Below are 22,308 nucleotides of genomic sequence, written 5' to 3' on the forward strand. Positions count from 1 at the left end.
ATCCTCTGCTGGGGTTATTCTACAAGCTACATAACAGGAATATCACTTTTAGAATAAGAAAAATGACAGAGGCTCTTGGTCAGATTTTGGCATTTCCAAGACTGTCACTAGGACTGCAAAAGAAACATGTAAGCAAGAATGCAAGCAAGTGTAGGTTAAAAGAAGCTGGCAAGCTACTGCTGTAATAAATTGTTCTTCATTAATCTTTCTGCTATGGGTTTATAGGCTGTCTTCAGTGAGTAACAGAGAGAGAATCAAGCTGCTCTTCCATAGAAAACAGAAGAAGATCATCTAAAAGAGGTCTGCTATACTTATTTATCAGACCTTATTGCTGCAGGGTGACACACAAACCAGCCCACTAATTTTATATCCAGGTAGTTTCAGTTAACGTGCAAACAACTCCAACAGTCATCTGGGGTTCCTGACTGCTTATTTTCCCTATGTGAAGCAGATGGCTCTTACTCCAGGACAAAACTGACTGTTAAAAGTCTGTAGAAGGAATGAAGAAAGATTGGTTGAAGTAATGGAACAATCAAGCTCCATCTCATTTCTGTGGGCAGAGAGGTTGCACAAAGACAACCGTGTATCACCAGCACTGCCAAAAAGTGGATAGATGTCTTCAGGAGTAGTTACGGCAACACCAAAGCAAGTTAAGAACAAGAGTATATCTCCTGGGTGAAGTCTGAATAAGCAAAACCCCTAAATGTGGTTTTGGTGATGAGATTCTGTCCTTACTGATACTTGAACAAAACAGACAACGTTCTTAACACAGGTCTCAGCTGATCAAAAGATACTACAGACTTTTAAGTCCTGTAGGCTGCAGACATGTAGGAGCATGAATTAAGTGGGAAAGATCAGCCAAACATCTCTCTAAAAGTTGTCTGTCTGTCTTTGGATAGTTATTTTGGAGTAATGTTAATATTCCCTGATGCATGAAGAACAGTGATTTGATAACAGCCTGTTACACATGGACTAGGAGGGGAAATGGTAAGGGATAATGCCCAAATGGTCTGGCATCAAAAGCCACCATTTTGCCCAGTGATGCTCAACACATAGGTATCCCAGCTGCAGTCTGTGCATACACTCCTTTCACCCACCCTTAATGGTATTCACATGTACATACTCACCAGAGGTGTTCTTCTAGAGCATGGCAAGAAACCAGTAAAGGATATCTGAGAAGTCAAACTCTTGGAGGCAGTTGCAGAACTTGGTTTAGTTACACAGCTGCTTGGTTGAGAGACCTTCCCCTGCTACTTGAAGTTCCAAACAGGATCTGAAGGCAGACTTCAGGCTTGGTTCCTCTTGCTGTAGAGCAAACATTACCCTGGTGCAGAGAGAGTCCTGTACTACTAGGACCTAGGCTGTCAGTTCTCTATTGCAGACTTTTTCCAGTTCCTCTTCATAAAATAGACAAATTGGTATACTTCTCTTGAAAGTTATTTGAGTTTCTGGGCACAAAAATATGCAGATTTGAAAGGTTTCTGAACTTGCATCTGCAATGCCTGCCTGTCCTGGACCAGGTCACAAGCAATGCACTTATATTGCTCTTATTTTGCAAGCATCTCAATTTTCCCTCCAAATGTAAATTTTCAAATGGGGCATAAGAAGGCTAGCTTCCTTTGTGCCATCTACAGGCTTATTCAGAGCCCACACAGACTGTCAGGAGTCATCCCATATCAAGTCAAAATGTTAAAACATCTGTACCACAGAATATTGTGGTGAGATGCTCATGGCAGGTTGGTGAGGGGAGTCACTGAACTGGATGGACAAAACTGTTTCAAGCCTGCTGGGGTACTATTTGAGTAAGGACCAGAATGGCTGTGTCCATAATGCTTGTAAACCCTCATCTTGTTTATAAACCAGATTCTTCTTACCACAAGTTGGTGTGCATAAAAGATGACTCTGTCTGCTTATTCACAATGTAAACAGTAAAGAAAATTAGGACTGAGTGTTGAAGTGCAAGTTTAAGGCTCCACTAACAGAGCATTTAGACACCATCTAAAGTGGTCAAGCAGGTAACTCTGGTTGCCCTGTAAGTACTGTTAACTGTTCCATCAACCAATTCTAACAAGATCATCTGAAAAGTTAAAACCCATGGAAGAATTCCCTGACTAAACACACAATTAGACAAATTCATGGAATCTACAAAGTCTACTATACACAAGAGACATCATCTACAGCAGGGAGTCCTAACACAAGTTATCTCTAGAACCAAAGAATTTACTGGAGAAGTATCAAAGATGGGTACACTTTTTACTTTTCCTCACTATCTGCGTGATGCCACCACCAGAGCTGAAATCCTGGGTAGAACGGAATCTGGGTCTGAGCCATTACAGCTTTATTTCTGTAATATCACCTCTGTACAAACACACACATTCAGAAAAAACCAAAACCATTAAAACATTCTGAAAAGACACTACTTATACTCCCATGTAAGATATGTTCAATGCTTGTGGATCTGTACAGAACTTCGTCAGATCTAAGAGAAACAAAGACAATTTTTTTATCTGTAGATGTGCTTGTTTAGGAGGAAGAAGTGAGTTTTGGTCTTGAAGTTTTCGCTTAAGAATACATTAAAAGGAATGCGCCTGGCAGCACACACACCTACACAACTGTGTAAGGATCACTGTTCGGTATGTGGTCACATGCTTGTATGTCTAATTGGTCTATTGTAATTACTATGATCCAATAGCAGGGAATATGCACTGATAATGGCATGCAGAGCACTTGTTGAGGTTTATACAAAGTTTCCTTGGAGTCAGACAAAAACTTAGTTCTGCTTCCAAACACATGGACACATTTTGAGTCTTCTCATCAAGAATGATTTCCAAATTTTTTGAGTCTGGTTTTGCCCAAACAATTCTTCCCTAACCTCATTAGTGCAAGTCAGCCCTAGCATGGGGGATGTCAGGAAACAGAGTAAATGTTTTTCAAGTCTTTAATACAACCATATTAACACTTATAGTTGTGTCTCACAAATTTTCTGAACCTACAGATTGGGCAGTTTTGACAAACTCCTTGGAGAGAGTTGCACAAACTCCTAGTTATATATAAAAAAAAAATGAAAACAACACTATCATCAAGTTGTTCTTTGTTTCACTGACACCACGAAGTGTACTGAAGACAGATGTAGGTCAAACTTCTTACCAATGAACCTTTGTAGCGACCAGTGAACCTTCTGGGTGCAGTTCCTCTACGGGATCATTAATTCAGACTCTGTAGTAGCTCACACTTGGACTTCCTTTTAGCAGAGATTAAGTTGCTACTGCTGAAAGATTATGCATGATTTTGCCAGTATATAAAGATGATGGAATACTGTTTATGACAGTCTATTCTGAAACCAATACATGCATTCCAGGTCAGCTCCAAACTGGAATAGAAACACAGGAATGATCCAAACCCAATGTTACCTACAATTGCCTTCTTCCAAATACCTAAACAATATGAGTAGGTTCACACTGTTCTGGCGTTTTTCTGTTTGGTATTTATCTCGGTGACGCATATGTAACGTTTAGCCTACAAATAGTAATTTCTCTTTAATGGACAAATTAGATGAAGATGTAAGCAGGTGAAGACGTATTTTACTGATGCTAGTGCTGAATCCTACTACAGTTGTATACCAAAGCCCTGGCTGACTAGACTGCCTGCTCTTCAGAGATCACTAACTTTGGCCAGGCTGAAATCTCCTTACGAACAGAAGGATCTAGAACATCTGCTAGGTTGCTCTAAGACCTTGAGCTCTTCCAAGTCACCTCGCAGAAACTCACCCAGAAGCAGAAGAATGAACAGCCATGAGTAACTGTCACTGACATGTTTTATTTGTTACTCCATGAAACTGTTTACTTTGACTACACACAAATAATTTGAATTATTTACCAATAGTGTTACTTTACTCTTGCAGGCATCAGGCCAGTATTTAGACACTTACAGCCTTTCACAGCAGTCACGCCCTGCAATCCTTCCTTCAGTAGCCCACACATGCTCCTTACCAGGCTCCTTGCCTAGCTCTGTCAAACTGCACATTAGTAAGCAAGAAAGAGATTCACAGAAGAATTTCCAGAAGGACAAAAAACCCATCAGGTGTGTCAAATCTCTGACATTCAGAAACCATTTGGGGAAAGCAGCACATGCTGACTTAAGCACTAAAGTATGGATGCTTTAATTAATCCGGGGTGAATTTAATTGCTTTAGTTAAGTGGAAATCGGGTTAAAAATGATGCAGAGCATGCTGGGGTGTGTTAAAAACATGACATATGAGTTGGATGAATCGATAAATTAAAAGCGCACAGATGTTTTAATTAAACCCAGGAAAGTTAACGAAGATCACTAGAGACTTTTAAGCCTATGATTAATTCAATTCATTTACAATACCTGTAGAGATATGGGGATGTCTCCATTTTGGGAGTTACTGAAGTTCTCAATCGATAAGTACTTAAGCACTTCTCCAAAAATAACGGCAAGATTTCTCATAGAAGTGAGTGAACAGCATTAATTGCACACTGAATATTTACATTCTTCTGAAGAGTCAGCAAACTTTTGCTTTGGCCAAAATTTATCAAAAGGATCATACGTTTTCTCATTGCCTCCATTGTGACCTTATCTGTCAAAAAGAAAACACTTGCTGTTCCCTCCTCTACCATTCTGCAAAGGATCTATTTCTATCAGATAACTGCTTTGCTTATGGCTGTTACCAAAAAATCTATGTAAGAAATATAAATATGTCTTCCGACACAATCTATCTAGCAGCAATTTACAGAACCACAGTGAATTCTTAAAATGATCTCCTTGGGGCTGGTCACTTGTATAAGAAAATTTTGCTTCATGAAGAGACTGTTATTTTCAATAACAATAATAATGCAGTCTGCAAGAATAGGGAAAATAAAAATTAAGCAAATGTCAGGACAAATTAGAACTGATTTAGTGGTGGACTGAAAGGGCTGAAGCTCTATTACTGCCAGTGTGAAGATCATAGAATCATAGAATAGTTAGGGTTGGAAAGGACCTTAAGATCATCCAGTTCCAACCCCCCTGCCATGGGCAGGGACACCTCACACTAAACCATGTCACCCAAGGCTCTGCCCAACCTGGCCTTGAACACCGCCAGGGATGGAGCATTCACAACCTCCCTGGGCAACCCATTCCAGTGCCTCACCACCCTCACAGTAAAGAATTTCTTCCTTATATCCAATCTAAACTTCCCCTGTTTAAGTTTGAACCCATTACCCCTTGTCCTGTCACTACAGTCCCTGACAAAGAGTCCATCCCCAGCATCCCTATAGCCCCCCTTCAGATACTGGAAGGCTGCTATGAGGTCTCCATGCAGCCTTCTCTTCTCCAGGCTGAACAGCCCCAACTTTCTCAGCCTGTCTCCATATGGGAGGTGCTCCAGCCCCTGATCATCCTCGTGGCCTCCTCTGGACCTGTTCCAACAGTTCCATGTCCTTTTGATGTTGAGGACACCAGAACTGCACACAATGCTCCAAGTGAGGTCTCACGAGAGCAGAGCAGAGGGGCAGGATCACCTCCTTCGACCTGCTGGTCACGCTCCTCTTGATGCAGCCCAGGATACGGTTGCTTTCTGGGCTGCGAGCGCACACTGAAGCCGGCTCATGTTCATTTTCTCATTGACCAACACCCCCAAGTCCTTCTCTGCAGGGCTGCTCTGAATCTCTTCTCTGCCCAACCTGTAGCTGTGCCTGGCATTGCTCCGACCCAGGTGTAGGACCTTGCACTTGGCATGGTTAAACTTCATCAGGTTGGCATCAGCCCACCTCACAAGCGTGTCAAGGTCCCTCTGGATGGCATCCCTTCCCTCCGGCGTATCAACCGAACCACACAGCTTGGTGTCATTGGCAAACTTGCTGAGGGCGCACTCAATCCCACTGTCCATGTCACCGACAAAGATGTTGAACAAGACCGGTCCCAACACCGATCCCTGAGGGACACCACACGTTACTGGTCTCCAGCCAGACATTGAGCCATTGACCACAACTCTTTGCATGCGGCCATCCAGCCAGTTCTTTATTCACCGAGTGGTCCACCCATCAAATTGATGTCTCTCCAATTTAGAGACAAGGATGTCGTGTAGGACAGTGTCGAACGCTTTGCACAAGTCCAGGTAGATGACATCAACTGCTCTACCCCATCCATCAGTTCTGTAGCCCCATCATAGAAGGCCACCAAATTGGTCAGGCAGGATTTCCCCTTAGTGAAGCCATGCTGGCTGTCACCAACCACCTCCTTGTTTTTCATGTGCCTTAGCCTGCCTTCCAGGAGAATCTGTTCCAAGAGTTTGCCAGGCACAGAGGTGAGACTGACTGGTCTGTCATTCCCCGGGTGATCCATTTTCCCCTTCTTGAAAATGGGGGTTATATTTCCCTTCTTCCAGTCATTGGGAACTTCACCTGACTGCCATGATTTTTCAAATATGATGTATAGATGAGTTCAGACAATCTAGCTAACCATCAATAACGATCTAAATCTTGGTTCTCTAAACACATTGGAGTACTGAGGGGAAGAGGAAGAAGCTGCCGTACTGTCTTGCTGGAAGAGCCACAGCTGAACATAAAGAAAGTGGTATTAACCAAACTATACATTAGAGACAGAGAGGAAAGGGGACATCTGAGTTCAGCTAGACACTTGAAAAATGAGCTAGCAGTGCCAGGTTTCAAATGTCTTGAGGACTTTTTCTTACTGGTACATTCAGGACTCAACAATCCATCAGCCTGTTTGCACCCCCTCCACTATTATAGAAGCTCTGCAACTATCACTACATTAAATGAAAGATTGTAGTTCTCCGTGCAGTACACTAAGAGAATTTGAAATATGGTAGCTTGATTTGCAGCCAATCTGGTTAGGGTCCTCCCTATTGACTACATCATGAAAGAGCAGCACAGTTCAATTTCTTTTTCATAGGCATCAGTACATTCAAGGAAATGGAAGTTACCCTGCACCAGTTCTCGTTCACCACAGGAGAATGTGACTGATCAGTTTGCCATCTAACTTGTGCTTTTGAAAATGAAGACAAAAAAAATCCAAAAAGGGGTGGGGGGGAATTCTTTTCAACTCTGCATGATACATAGGACTGGGGGGGAAATTGTGAAATCCCTGTTTTAGATACAAGCAGTAAGGTTGCTACAATTACAAGAGCACACAGAGAAATAAATTTTACTTTCTACCAACAGATGGAAATAAACAGATGCTGAAATCCACTACTGTCATAGACAAGGCTGTAGATCTTCATTTGTATGCCTTGATAACTTCATCACTAGAAAAACTGAGAAGGAAGGGAAAACTAGGCTATTTCAGAGGATTCAATAGCTATCTTGGTGGAAAAAGCCAGTGAGGAATCAAAGAGCTGATGCTTCAAGCTCACAAAAAGCAGCAGTAAGGACAAACATCAAATACCAGAATTATCCTTCCAAGCACGTGTTGTGATTCACAACAGAGAAGCACTAAGAGCATGAAGTTATTTATGCATCCAGAAAAAGAAATGAAAATATGAAATATGTTTTTGGTAAGATTTTATACTATTCCCAGTGAATGGTGTAAAAAACTATTACTTCTCTGGTAACGGTTTAGCTCTGGCTAAATATCAGTGCAGTAGATGTAGGACTGCATTCACAAGCTACAGTATTCAGGGTATTTAAAACTCAGACTGCTTTGGTCTCATTTTAGTTACTACTATTGGCTGTATTAAATTTACCAGAAAAGATTTGAATCATAACATGATGAATTGCACAGTTCCACGTTGGCTGCAGATGTTTAAATATTTTTCTACATTTGAATTAGAAATATTTTTTGTTTGTATGAGAAGGCAGCTAACTGAAGTTAATTTCACCCAAATAGGATCTAAGTATATGAAAAGATCTAAATTACAGGTTCAAAACTAGATATAATGTAGATATGAAAAAAGTCACGCATGCAGAAATCTGAAGCAGTGATTCAAGGCTGTTTCTATTATTCAGGGATGGCAAATGTCTAAGGATCTCTAACAGCTGTATTTCTATAATATGATTTACAATACTACTTAATCATAGTTGTTTCAATGACATTTACCATCATCACAAGGACTCCAAGATGATCCCAACACAACTGCAAAGACAATCTCTTAGAACTTAATGAAATAAAGAAATACCAGTACAAATCCACGGAGACAGTGCAAACTAAAAACCAAATGTAGATTGCAACACTATTAAATGAGCTAACCAATTAAACACAAAAACAAATTACAAAGCACACATCACAGTGAGCACAATTCAACTCAGCAGACTACAGTGAGAGCAGGGAGATTCTTAGCCACCAACGGAAGTATTATAAGATTAAAAGAAAGATTTTTGGCTTGCCAGAAACTAAGCAGCTCAATGGCTTGCGTCCTGCATGTATTTGTATGCATATCCACCTCCTTGCTGCACTGGGAACCTTTTGAAATATGCTATTTATTGAAAACCTATTGAAACGGAAAACATTTGTGCAAATAGATGTGCTGTTGCTGCACATGTATAAGAAGGGAAGAAAGATAAAGTGAAGTAACTGATAATAGAGCGGGATTTGAAAGTAACTTGAGAGATCAAATGAATGCACCCAGCTTTTAATAAGTATGAAAATATTACTATAATGCTTTTGAAGAAAAATCTATTAATAAGATTTTACTGTGTTTTCACATGCTTTCTGTCTTGGACATAAGCAACACAAACTTCCTTATCATACAAAGCCAATAAATATTGGTTGCAATCTGTAGGCCTTGGTTACAGTTCTACCTGCGGCTCTGTTTTTGGTTTCTGACAAAAGAATTTCTACAAGTTGGGTAGTGAGTGATCAGATGAAGATGCACCAAGGTTCACTGAAATCAAAGACTTCTTTTCACCCATCATGTTTTGACCAGCAGTAGCATTAGTAACTTTTCTCAGTTATTTCCTTCCCCCATCATCACTGAATTCATAGAATCATAGAATAGTTAGGGTTGGAAAGGACCTTAATATCATCCAGTTCCAACCCCCCTGCCATGGGCAGGGACACCTCACACTAAACCATGTCACCCAAGGCTCTGCCCAACCTGGACTTGAACACCACCAGGGATGGAGCATTCACAGCCTCCCTGGGCAACCCATTCCAGTGCCTCACCACCCTCTCAGTAAAGAATTTCTTCCTTATATCCAATCTAAATTTCCCCTGTTTAAGTTTGAACCCGTTACCCCTTGTCCTGTCACTACAGTCCCTGACAAAGAGTCCATCCCCAGCATCCCTATAGCCCCCCTTCAGATACTGGAAGGCTGCTATGAGGTCTCCATGCAGCCTTCTCTTCTCCAGGCTGAACAGCCCCAACTTTCTCAGCCTGTCTCCATATGGGAGGTGCTCCAGCCCCTGATCATCCTCGTGGCCTCCTCTGGACTTGTTCCAACAGTTCCATGTCCTTTTGATGTTGAGGACACCAGAACTGCACACAATGCTCCAAGTGAGGTCTCACGAGAGCAGAGCAGAGGGGCAGGATCACCTCCTTCGACCTGCTGGTCATGCTCCTCTTGATGCAGCCCAGGATACGGTTGCTTTCTGGGCTGCGAGTGCACGCTGAAGCCGGCTCATGTTCATTTTCTCATCGACCAACACCTCCAAGTCCTTCTCTGCAGGGCTGCTCTGAATCTCTTCTCTGCCCAACCTGTAGCTGTGCCTGGCATTGCTCCGACCCAGGTGTAGGACCTTGCACTTGGCATGGTTAAACTTCATCAGGTTGGCATCAGCCCACCTCACAAGCGTGTCAAGGTCCCTCTGGATGGCATCCCTTCCCTCCGGCGTATCAACCGAACCACACAGCTTGGTGTCATTGGCAAACTTGCTGAGGGCGCACTCAATCCCACTGTCCATGTCACCGACAAAGATGTTGAACAAGACTGGTCCCAACACCGATCCCTGAGGGACACCACTTGTTACCGGTCTCCAGCCAGACATTGAGCCATTGACCACAACTCTTTGCATGCAGCCATCCAGCCAGTTCTTTATCCACCAAGTGGTCCACCCATCAAATTGATGTCTCTCCAATTTAGAGACAAGGATGTCATGTGACACTGTGCCAAATGCTTTGCACAAGTCCAGGTAGATGACGTCAACTGCTCTACCCCTGTCCATCAGTTCTGTAGCCCCATCATAGAAGGCCACCAACTTGGTCAGGATTCCTCGGCATTCCCCATTTTTTTTTCTTAATACTTCCAGCTTTTAGCTTTCTCCTACAGAAATAAGTCTACCTTCTTAGCTGAAACACTATCCCAAAAGGTCTTTGAGAAAAGGAATCATATATAATGTCAAGTTCGTACACTGCAACAGGAATTTAGAAACACATTAAAGGGCAATGCAATCCAGTAGCACAAATGCGGCTGTCTGTTTGGTGGTGTTTTAATATAGAAAACAAATGCTCATGAAGTTGCTGTGGTAGATACATCTAGTATATTTAACAACATAAAATAAATACCTTTAAAAAATTCTAAAACATTTTTGCTGCCTTGTAAGGGCACAATGGTAACAAAGGGAAAGAGGGAAATGCTTCTAAACAACAGGAGCATCCCCACTTACATTCAGGACAACCTTTCTGTAGATAAATTCTTTTTAACCCTGAATTCAATTCTGGAATCAACAGAAGCTATAAAAGATTTAACAACAAGAAGATCATATTTAGCTTGCTGAAATCCATATTCTTAAAGTCTTTTTTTTTTTTTTTCCAAGTATTCACAATGTTAATAGTAGCACTTTGGTCTTTATTTCAACTTTATAAATATTCCCTTACAAAGAATGCAGAGGATATGAAGCCCCTGGGCAGTCAGGCTAGAGAGCATTCTGAGTAATTTCATGTCACCAGCCTGTTACTAATAGCACACGCCTTGCTAACATCTGCTAAACCTCACATTTCATCTACAATGTACTACTGGGACAGGTACGTGTTTTTAAAGAGCAATGAAATGTTGGGTGCTGAACGACTTATTGTAACAGAAATTTAACAAGGTGTCTGCTGTAGAATTCTGGAGTCCAAACTCTTCAGTCCCGTTTCTACCTCTAATCTCCCACAGTTCACGGGATTGATGAGGAAAGCTGCAGACTAGAAATGATGGTTCCTGTATCCTGTTCCATGTCGCACTCCTGACTGTGCGCTTGGAGACCCTTTTGGAGCCATCACTACTAACAATCAGAAAGAATTCAGCCTGTGACCCTCTCAGTTCTTGGCTCCTGTTTAAATTGCCAATTAGAGTGGTGGATTTTGTGTTGGCTTTACTTGTCTACTTGACACTGGATCAAAGCTATTATCTCATTTCATGCAGGCAAGCTAGCAGCTGATGGACAACAGCGACTGTCAATCATTGTCAAAACAGGTTACATGTCCATTTATTTATCCTGCAATTATTTTAGGCACACTTGATAGCACAAGACCTTATTCAGAGTGTACTGCAGTTCCATAAAACTAAGCAAAGTGAGGGCAGACAGGCAAGCACTGCCCTGTACACAGAACTCAGTGGAAGGCAAGTGAGGACATGATAGGTTTGCCAGAAATGAGAAATGTCTGCTAATACAATATGAGGCTGGGAAAAGAAGAAGAAAATTTATAACAAAGGCATGTTAAGGTCCTGAGTCTGAGAGGTGGGGACTGATGGAGAGGAACACTGCCAAAGACAGCCCTGTCTGTTCAAGCAGCAAGATGACGCTTCCACCCACTGTGAGAGAAGATTTGAGTGACAAGCCAAGGGCTGTGCTGCTGCTGCAGCACATTCATAAGCTGGCACACATACACACATAAACACACCAACCCCAAAAACAAACCCACCCAGAAAGACATACTAAGAGAGAAGCTGAACACACTGAATTTTGTCAACTGCAAGGAAGGATGTAGCTATGTGTGGGTGACAAGTCATGAATGCAGCATTTCCAAAGAAAAGCACGCTTTTAAAATCCTTTTTTGTCTTTGAGTACAGTGTGATGAGACATGCTAGATTATAAACACATGAAGTGCTTGCCAATGGAGTTGTTATTTCTCTTATTTCTCTTTTCTCCCTACGCCACTACTTCTCAGCCCTCCCCTGCATTCTTGCTCTATCGCAGTGGTCAATACCATTACTCCACCTATCATTAAGGTTCAAAATCAGGGTGTTATTTTTGACTCATCTGTTTCCCCACCTCATATTCAGGCTTTGACAAAGTCTTACAGATTTCTTCTTTGTTGCATGTCACAATTATTACTCTAGCTTTCAGCAAATCAAATCTACATTAAATCAGCACCTTTTTCTCCAGCATTGATAAATTCAGCCTTCTTCAATCGTGTCTGTGTGTAACAGTGCTGAAAAAATCATGTTGTTAATCTGTTAATCCATCCATCAAATGGGGCTCTTCTTTCCCAGTCCTGTTTCAGGTCCTTTCCTCTTGTCACATGGAACATGAACTTCATGTTGTAACTTCATTTACAGAACAGCTTTACCCCAGACTGCTCACTGCTAGAATTATGACTTCAGCCCCTCTGTGATTTACAATGCTTTTAAAAATCAAATTGAAAAAGTGCCTTTCAGAAGAGCACTTTTCTATGCTCTGTCTCCTGTGGAGGCCCCATTTGCCCTCCATCACCTGCATGATGTTATCTATCTGCCCCATTATCCCTCTTTAAAACTGCCTTTAACCACAGTGTTCCCCAAAACTGACAACAGTCACACTGCTAGTGTGCTTATGACACTAGGTATCACATTTTTTTCCTTTTATCTCTACATCTGTCAACTGGCTCCCAGTCATTCCCTTTCAGCTTGTATTGACATGGTAAATTCCTGGAGGTAGGCACTGGTTTTACTTATTTGTTTTGCTTGTGAAGCACTAAACACAATAGATTAGCTTTAACAAGTACTATTACTCATGACAATCTCTATAATACCACAAAGATGGCATTTTTCCTGTACTATTGTTCCTTTTGTCTGCCAAACCAATCTGCTTTGGGTACTTTAATCCAACATAATTCATTTGTCTCATCTATAATCAGTTATTCCACAAATTTGTAGTGAGTCACCTGAATAGTACAAGACACATTCACCAGTTTGACTATGTCACAGAAGACCCAAGTGCTGCCTCACCATGGGTCCCATTGCTCCTGTCAGGCTACAAACATGTGCAGGACAGGCAAAGGAGAAAGGCTATTCAGTGTCAGCTCTCACCTTTCCCTTCAAACTCCAGTGAGCTTCAGTCTGCTTGCACTGTTTTCAGTTCTTGAAATTTCCGGCCAAGTTATAAAGGCAAATATTGTTTTCCTTAGTCACAGAGAGAGGAAATATTATCTCCTATACATTACCAGCATATGCTGGACACTGTTCATTCACATGGACCACACACTCTACAGCAGTGAACTGAGTACTGAACCATTCGGCAAGATGCACTCCAAAATTCATGTTTTCCCCATTGGAATCACTCCCAGAACATCTTATGCCACTGGGAGCATTCTGGACATGGCACTAAGAGAATAGTTTCAGAGTATTCAATGGACTAAAAAACATTACTTTATGCACCACTGCCCAAGCAATAAGGCTCTGAATAACCTCAGAGCAAGAAGAGTCCCAAACAACCGAAATGTGAATAACAACAACTGAGAAAAAGCAAGAGTTGCTACTTCTAGCAATTATACCTTACTTACCTAATAATTCTCAGCTTTTTACAGTTTTATGCAGAGATTAACAGCACACACATAACAAAGGAAATGGCAGTGGTAGGAACTCTTATTGTGCTGTGGGCAATCATCAGAAACAGCAAATCCATTAGAATAAATTCAAAAATATATAGACTACACTTTACAGCTTAGTAACTATGTCAAACTAAATAGATGTTGCAAAAGAAAGAAAAAGAAATTTTAAAAAACCTACCCTTCTTTTTATACTTATTAAAGTGGCGCCGTCCTTTGCCAGTAAGCCAAAAACAAACAGAATGAAAATAAAAGAATGAAAAACCCACACAAGGAGAACAGGAAAAGAAACTGCGAATAACATAAATCTGAATAATTAAGACCTTTAAAAATCAGATTAAAAAGTCAACTGATCAAACATGGCACAAATTTCTGGTTTAAAAAACCCCAAAACCTTCAATCCATTTAGATTCAAATATTAAACATGTTTCTTATTACATTGCATAATCAACAGAAAGTATCTGTTAAATGGCAAGTTTGTGGCATCTGACTTGACTCAATTCTTTTCCTTCTGTTACAAATGAGACACCATCTCTTAACAGGCTCTGCTCATCATGTCAGTGCAGAAATCCCATGTGATGGTGCATTGCTTCACCTTTTCCGATTAGCTAAATATGCTCATGATGCAAATCCTAGGATTTTAAAATGCAAAACTGAAGGAGGCTCTGAGCACATTTGCAAATCAGTATCAGACAGTATCTTTGTTAAAGGAGTGGAAGAGTTGCATGCCTTTCAAATACATTATGAGATGGGATGAAATTGTAGCCAACTCTGAGTCACTTCTAGGAACCCAACTCATTGTAACACTCAACCCTACAGATGGGGAAAAGCAGGACATGACAAGGGATGCCTGCTTGCAGATTTACCACAGAACTTGGCAGCTGAAAGACCAAACTATTATTAGACATTAACAGTGGGAACACTAAGAAGGACAACTTGATATACTTGGGTGGTTATGCCATAGAGGTTGCAGGAAAATAGAGATGAATATAAAAAAGGGACAACACACCAAAATAACATAATCATAGCTGCATGTCTGATTCTTTAATCGATCCTTGGCCATAGCATCTCTTCTTATCAGTAACTCCTACAGATAATCGTGGACAGGAGGTTACTCACGGTGCAGTTCAATTTACAGCAAATCTTCCACTGGCTTTAACTGTACACATTTTCTTTATCAGGATACATCTCCACCCACTGCATTATCTTTTGATTATCAGACTTTCTTTTTCTTTATATGGGGTGTTTTATCCACATGAGATTAAAATGTATGATTACCTTTGTGTGTGCATGATGGAATTCTTAATTAGGTTAAACTCCAAATGGTTTCACAGGCAATCTTGCCTGAGCAAGGATGAAATAAATCTGTTGATACTGGCTACCTGAGAATAAGCTATTTCCACAGATAAGGGTGAGAAATAAACCTTCCCAGTATTCTGCAAGAGAGTTTGAGAGGGTGAAATTTCTTTCACTTCAATCAGAGTATGAAAACTTATTTCAGCCTGTGGATTGGTCCAAAAGTTCATCTCTAGTAATTTTCATGGTATTTTCCTGGAACTAATGGATCAGAAGTCAAATCTGAGCTGTCTTTTATAGATTTCCTTCATTTTTATCTTTTAGAACTACATGAATGGAGTAGAATAGCAGGGGGAGTACCTGCACACTGTCCGCAACAAGTTTGCAGGCAACTTCTTGCAAGATTCATTGCTCCTGATGCCCTCAAGAGCAGCCCTGTAACAGGAGACTCACTGCTATAAAAGATCATGATTCATATCTATCAAACCTGGGTTTCACCCTATGTGAAGCTCTTGTACTGCTGTGTTACTGCATGAATCAAGTTCTAAAAGCTGTCTGAGGAACTTGTGCACATTTTCTCCACATTAGTCTATTTAAGTCTTGCCTCAAATTATTTTACAGTGGAGAACTGAGACAGTGAAAGATGTGTTGCTAGGGAAATAATAATTAAAAAAAAAAATCAGATGGAAAGAAAATCATTATCCTTCTATACTTGTGACAGCTTAAATATAACTGTAACATTATGGTAAATGTATATTAAACATGTGTCCATACATACAGCATTCCGGAAAATATTTAATTCTCTCTCTCATTTTACTGTGTTTTACCATGCAGCCAATTCCAATTCTGATTTCTGTCTTCTGAAACTGCTCTCACATATAATCAGCATTCAAATAGGCAGAGAAATCTGTGGACATTAGAAGAGGCCTGACAGTGCTGTGAAATGGGTGAGGCATACAGCCGTTATACCCAGCTCAGCAGCACCCTTCTGGATATGTCTCATAGTGTAACGATGTGCAAGCACGTAGCTGCACAAGAATTCTGTCAACACAGCTTTTTTGTCAATTTATGTAGCTTTCCAAGCTTCTTTGTTCTTTAGAAATACCATGATGTCTGACAAGAAAACAGTAAAAGAGTTGAAAGAAGCTTCCAAGGAACCATTTCTGCTTTTGAGGAGAAAGAGACAACACAGAAAGGACAAAGCAGGAAGCAGAGGGTAGGTACTGAGGGGCAGGAGAAGCCTGGCAGATAGTCTGACAAGTACCCTACAAAAAAGCTACTTATCTGACACAGCCTGAACAAGTACTTTCTAGCATTAACATAGAATACAGTGTTACACAGAGATTCAGTACACAATGCAGGGCTGATCCACAACTCAAAATGCAAATAGCTTGATTTAATGGCCATGGATGTGTGAAGGGTGGCAGTGAAGCACACAGTCACTGCATGCATACTTTCACAGGTTAACACCACAGAAATGCATATAGCTGTCACTGTGTATTTATAGCACACATTATCATATCATTTACTTTGTAATACACAGATATCTCCTCTATAGATTTGCCAAAGTGCTTTAATTTCTCAGCTAATCAAACAACATGCAAGCCAGTTGAAGCTTTCTTTAAAATGAGTAGGGCTAGTACTGAAATAACATCATCAGCTTCACAAGGCCCTTGGGGTCTTTTCGTCTATTTTTATATATATATATATATATATATATATGTATATGTATATATATTTTTACTCGGGCACCTTCAAGAGCCAAACATGGAGACAGAAAATAGAAATTACTCCCTCTAGTACTACTATAACAGCTATTGAAGGAGTATTTTATAGATCAGATGGATATGCTGGATGCCACCCTGCTACACCAGTGAAAGAGGTGAGGCACAACAAACTGTCCTCAGGACTGGGTGAGGAATCTAAGAAGAAATGAGCATATTGCTAAGGCCCTTCAAGGCATGGCAAAAAGCTTTCAAACACTAGGCTTTACCCCTTTGAACACTAACAACCCTATCCCTGTGGAAAATAATTATAAGCTTATGCTACTGATAGTATGCTTAAATCTCACACTAAGAAGGAAGCAAATTCTAAAATGTTCTGACTGCTCAGAAACAGCAGGGAATACAAGCTAGTCATTGACTTTAGACAACATATGTGCTACTAGCTGTATAAACTAAAGAGGTTTACGAATCTTTTCCCTGTGACTGCTATCCCAAACTATCAGAAAAACTTAGTAAATACATACAGCCAATCCATAGATGGCTTTTAGATTTCTGTTTAATCCTTTATAATTATGCATCTCCCAGGTTTAGTTGCTAAAATTTACAATCAACATTTAAGAAAAAGTTTATTTTAAGACTTTATCAGGTCCTACTTCTTTTCCTAAAAAAGGTGACCTTCCTTTGGTCAAAGAGTAATTGCATATGCAAGAAAGATGCTATGTATTGGAAGTAAGGCTCAGCCAAGCCAGAAAATACATTACATGCTATCAATGAAGATAATCAGTCTTCTGTTGTAGACCAGTTAAGGATTATCTGAAAGCATCGATAAATCATCCAGTTTTGCAGAAAATAAATATTTTCTGCCATTTCTGCCTACTACCTTTGACACAAAAAGAGCTGTAGCTGTGGAAGCTCAGTGGCAATGTAGCAATACTTCCACTCGATTGTATTTAACTAAGAGATCTAAGGAAAAAAATGCATATTGATCTATTTTAATCTAGCTTGGATCCATGCTAACTAGCAGCCACTGAAGATCCATACATCACAAACACACACTGTGGTTATTTGTAAACACAGGAACAATGATACCTTTAGCACAATCCGCTCCATGAAATCCTGGAAAACAGTGACAGACACCTGACACACACTCGCCATTCCCATGACAGTGACGTGGGCAGTCTTGCACTGAATCTGAAATGCAAGCATTACAGGCACATCAGTTGGTTCCCATTTAGGCTACAGATTCTTCACTTATTTTTTTCTTTAGTTTATTTTGTCTTCAATACTTAGGAGAACAACTGCTAATAATACTAACACCGCAAAGTTCAGGTAGGGCAGAAAGGTATCAAGTTTTATGGCAGAATGAGTTAAATGTAGAGGTCTAACGATACACTAAAGTCATATAAGAAGTCTCTGGGCGCTATTAGAACTTGAAGTTGTCTAATAATGCTCAAGTCCTCTGTTCCAACAGGTAGACAAGATTGGCTCTTAAGACCTCTACAGCTATGTTTGAATTCATATTATGTAGCAAACATAATGCTTCATCAGGAAAATCGACAATCTCCCTTTTGCAATTAGACTTTGAACTTGCACAACCACTCTTCCATGTGAAACTGATTATCCCAAAGAGTATATCTTCCCTTCCTTCTACGGACATTTAAAGCCTCATTAATTAAGCTGACAGAAATATCTACTGAACATGACTAACAGGAGCTCTTTTGCTCCAGAAAATATTCTTTATCCTTAAAAAAATGCATAAAAAAGGTGCAAGTTGCCACCCAACAGGATGAAGAAAAGGTCTGTAAAAACATCAGACAAGGTTTAACACCAGAACTGAAGTGAGTGACTGAAGTGTTGATGACTTCAATAATCTGAGAAATCAGCACACCAGCTGTACCAAAATACTACTTCTCCACAATTTCTGTTATTATTTGGATAATACACACACTTCTTCACATCACAAAACCTAGAAAGAGAATTCCAATTTTGAAATTAAGTTTTAAAATCACTTTCATTTGAAAGCTGTTGGATTTCAGTGCAGCTTATTTTCAACACTGAAATATTGGAACTAAACTCTAACTGGAATGGTGTTACTCTTCACTCTTACTCCCTGTTGTTGTGGGACCTGCAGTCCCAAACTAAATGGCTCTGTCAGTTCCAGACAGCAAACAAATGGCAGCTGCACAACACAGAAAATGAATTTTGGAATTGGAACTAGCAGAACCACACAAAGTATTTTTCTGTCAAATTAAACTGAAAAGAGGAGAAAGATTCAAACACAATTTTAATCCTAGTTTCACAGTTGCAGGACACTAGGTAAAAACAATGCAAAGTAAATGTTCAGAGAAGTCATTATCTTGGCCACTTGAAACTATTCATGTAAACAATGGAAAAAAAAAAACCTGAAATGTAATGCTCAAAGATATCAGCTTGTCTCAGGAAGAAGCTTGTCTATAGATTATTTTCATTATTTTGCTTCATGGCACAGAAAAGCATTTTCTGGGTATTCAAAATAATGGTAAATCTAGTATTCTCTGGGTGTTAACATCATTTCTGTTATTCTTTCTCCTCTTCCACATCAGAGAAACTTTCAGGTGTCTCAGATCCTTTGAAAATGAAATGTCTGATACTAGGTGTGTGCAGGAGAACCTCTGAACTGGATAAACCACTATACTTTTCTCTACATTTCAGCCCAATTACTGTTATTGCACTATCAAGTAGTCTACCTGACTATTAGACCTTTGATGCTCTTGAAAGCTGTAGCCTAGACCAGGCAACTCTTTTAAGGACAGCTTACCATATGTGAAGGTTTTCTAAGCACAACAGATGTGTAACAGGATATAAGCACAAATGTTCTTGTTGGTTTTGAAGAAGCAGACAAAGTCTTGTACGGGCAAATATGCAGAGATATATATATCCACATGCATAGCACCTACTAGCTCCTACAAAACCAGATGTAAGCTATGGAAGAATTTTTTCACCTCAACTGAGGTTAACAGAAACAATTAGATTCATACTTAATGACAGAGTATTGGCTGTCCTCCTTACCCTTTGGGTCTTAAGCCAACAAACTGAATTTTATACTAAGGTAAAAGGAAAAAATATAAGCTTCATATCATTACTCAGGTAAGACTGCAAAAGACCTCCAACCATTTTCTACCAAGCTTAAAAATTCACTTGGACTTCTTGCAGTTTTTCTTCTGCTAAACTAACAGGTATTAAAATTTTAGACAATCTAGTGCCATTTAACACTTCACCAGCCAGGACAGAATAACACAGAGACTATCACAGAATTTTTATGGCACTGTGACAAGATATTCAGCAAAGTTCATTAAGTGCTTCAAAGTTCAACAAACCTTCTAAGAAATCTGGAAGAACTTAGACTTGGTTTGATTTTCAACTAAATGTAACCCTACTTTTTTAACAAACTGCAGGCTTCTCAGATCATAGGCTAGATGTTCTTCTGCTCTTGATTCCACCATGTAGAGGATATGACCCACTATCTGGTAGGTAGTGACTAGTAAGCCATAAACCAGCATACAGCTAACTAACATTCTCAATTAATCTCTGCAAACAATAACCTCATTTGCAGGTGTCAGTTTGTTGTGCTGTCTTTCTACTATGATTAAACAGTTCTTCTGTTAGATCCTCCTCCATAATAAAAAATATTCTTCATTCCAGATAAAGAAGCTTCTCCAGAGAAGCAAATAGGAAGTATAAAATAGATAAAGGAGAGGAATATTAATTGGGGAATGCTTCAACCCAGACTGAACTTAGATGTGAGCCTTGTTTTCCAGAACTAAACTCAAGATCTATGGGAATGCTAAAATCTTAAAAGAGAAATAAGCAAATTCAGATCAGCACCCCACTGCAGACTTCTGACATAGTATTGAGAAAAAAAACCCACAACCCGATAACATAAGGATAAACAGGACTAATACTGAAGACCACAACAAAGTATTATGGCTTTAAGTAAGGCAAAGTATAGGAACAATGGTTGTGGAGATACCTACCCAAAATAACTGTACTGAAAGAGACCACTTCTTTGTCCTTGCCATCATTGTAAAATGCCAGGTGCCACAAACCCACATCCAAGTATTGAACAAACACAGCTTCATTCTGAACAAGGGTCTGAATACTTCGACGTTCCCGTGGGGACTCCACCACACTCCATTTCTCTTTCCCATCCAAGCGTTCCATGAAATCGTACTGCAGCAGGAAAAAACAGGGGGTGGGGGAAAGAAAAAGAACACAAACAAACAAACCCCCAAACAAACAGACCTGTCAGCTCAAAATCTCACACCGTATTTTCTCTTCTACCTGGTAAGAAAGTGGTATTTATGGAAGATACATCAATACAAAACTAATATTTACCAGTCAACGTTGGCACACACAGAGATTCTGTGACTCTTGTCTTTCTTAAACAGTGCCATAGAGTCAGGCATCTTTGCTCTGCATACATGATCAAAACATGTACAAATGGTATTTCTTGACAGGTTGGGTTTTGAAAAAGAAATAGAAATCAGTGATATGATCCATCAAATTTTAGGTTCCTACACAGCTTTCAAAGCTGAAAACCTTCACCCTATGAGATACACACATTTTTCTAAGCAATTGCTACAATAAACTCTTGCTGCAAGAGGAACAGAAGTCTTGGATGTAGCTCCAGACATATAATTGAATGGAAGCCCCCAGAATGTCAAAACAAACAGGAACAGCCCAAACAAGAAATGTATTTGTCTAATGTTAGCACCCGATTAAAAGACACTGTACAAGCTTACATCACAGAGTAAGAGCTGCTTACCTGAGTTTGTATGTGGAACAAGTAGGATACAAAAACCAGAGGGAGCATGGAAAGGAATAACACAAATCAAGTGGCTGAAAGAATTGAACTTATATTAAGGAAAATTGAGAATTTCTGGTTGGATGATTTCCAGGTAAGGTAGAACATTACATTAATCTTTGGAAAAGGGATCAAATAGAGTAAGTGATTATTTAGAGCATAAGAGGAATGGCACCATTAATGGCATGAAACTAAAAAAAGAAAGAAAGAAATTTAAGATGAATGTCAGATAAGCTTCCCATCTATTAAGCTCAGTAAATAGCCTCCCAGTGGAGATGCCACCGCACCACACAATTAAACAGGACTGGAAGAAATATTGGTTAATCTACAACAGGGAATAACTGCATAACAAAGCAGCTGGACTAGCTGTCCTAATAGGCTTTTTGTCTGTTTCTAATGTCTGTGATCCTGGAGCCCTCAAGCTGATGCTAATGCTCAACTTACTAGCTCTCATAGTCCCTATCTAAGGGAAGCCCTTAAGGAAACAACAAAAACGATATATCTAATCTTTTGATAGTTGTATAACAAGTCCCTCATGAAAACACATCTTGTTTTAGACACATTTATCTATGTAGGAGTAGATAGAGAGAGATAGACATGTCTAAAGAAAGATGTATGTGTTCAATAAAATACAGTAATAGCATGTGCTTGCTTGCTTGCCAGTAGTTTCATTGCATTTCCCTCTAGCACATACAGTCTGTGCTTGCAACAGCTATGGGAAAACACACACCTTCACTTGCTTTCAGTTGAAATAGAAA

General features: G+C 39.9%; 1 protein-coding gene across 5 annotated transcripts in view; it reads right to left on the reverse strand.

Annotated features, from left to right (window-relative positions):
* Positions 1–22,308, reverse strand: part of TENM2 (teneurin transmembrane protein 2) — a gene marked incomplete at both ends in the record, with an annotated part of 540,785 nt that overhangs the window by 90,228 nt on the left and 428,249 nt on the right. For all 5 annotated transcript variants that reach the window (XM_080627345.1, XM_080627344.1, XM_080627343.1 and 2 more), the window contains 2 exons: positions 17,797–17,898; positions 20,721–20,916. In XM_080627345.1, coding sequence (XP_080483471.1) covers positions 17,797–17,898; positions 20,721–20,916 — 298 coding nt within the window. The remainder of the gene's footprint in view (positions 1–17,796; positions 17,899–20,720; positions 20,917–22,308) is intronic.

Source organism: Psittacula echo (genome assembly GCF_963264785.1).
Source record: "Psittacula echo genome assembly, chromosome: 11".
In the NCBI taxonomy this organism is placed as follows: domain Eukaryota; kingdom Metazoa; phylum Chordata; class Aves; order Psittaciformes; family Psittacidae; genus Psittacula; species Psittacula echo.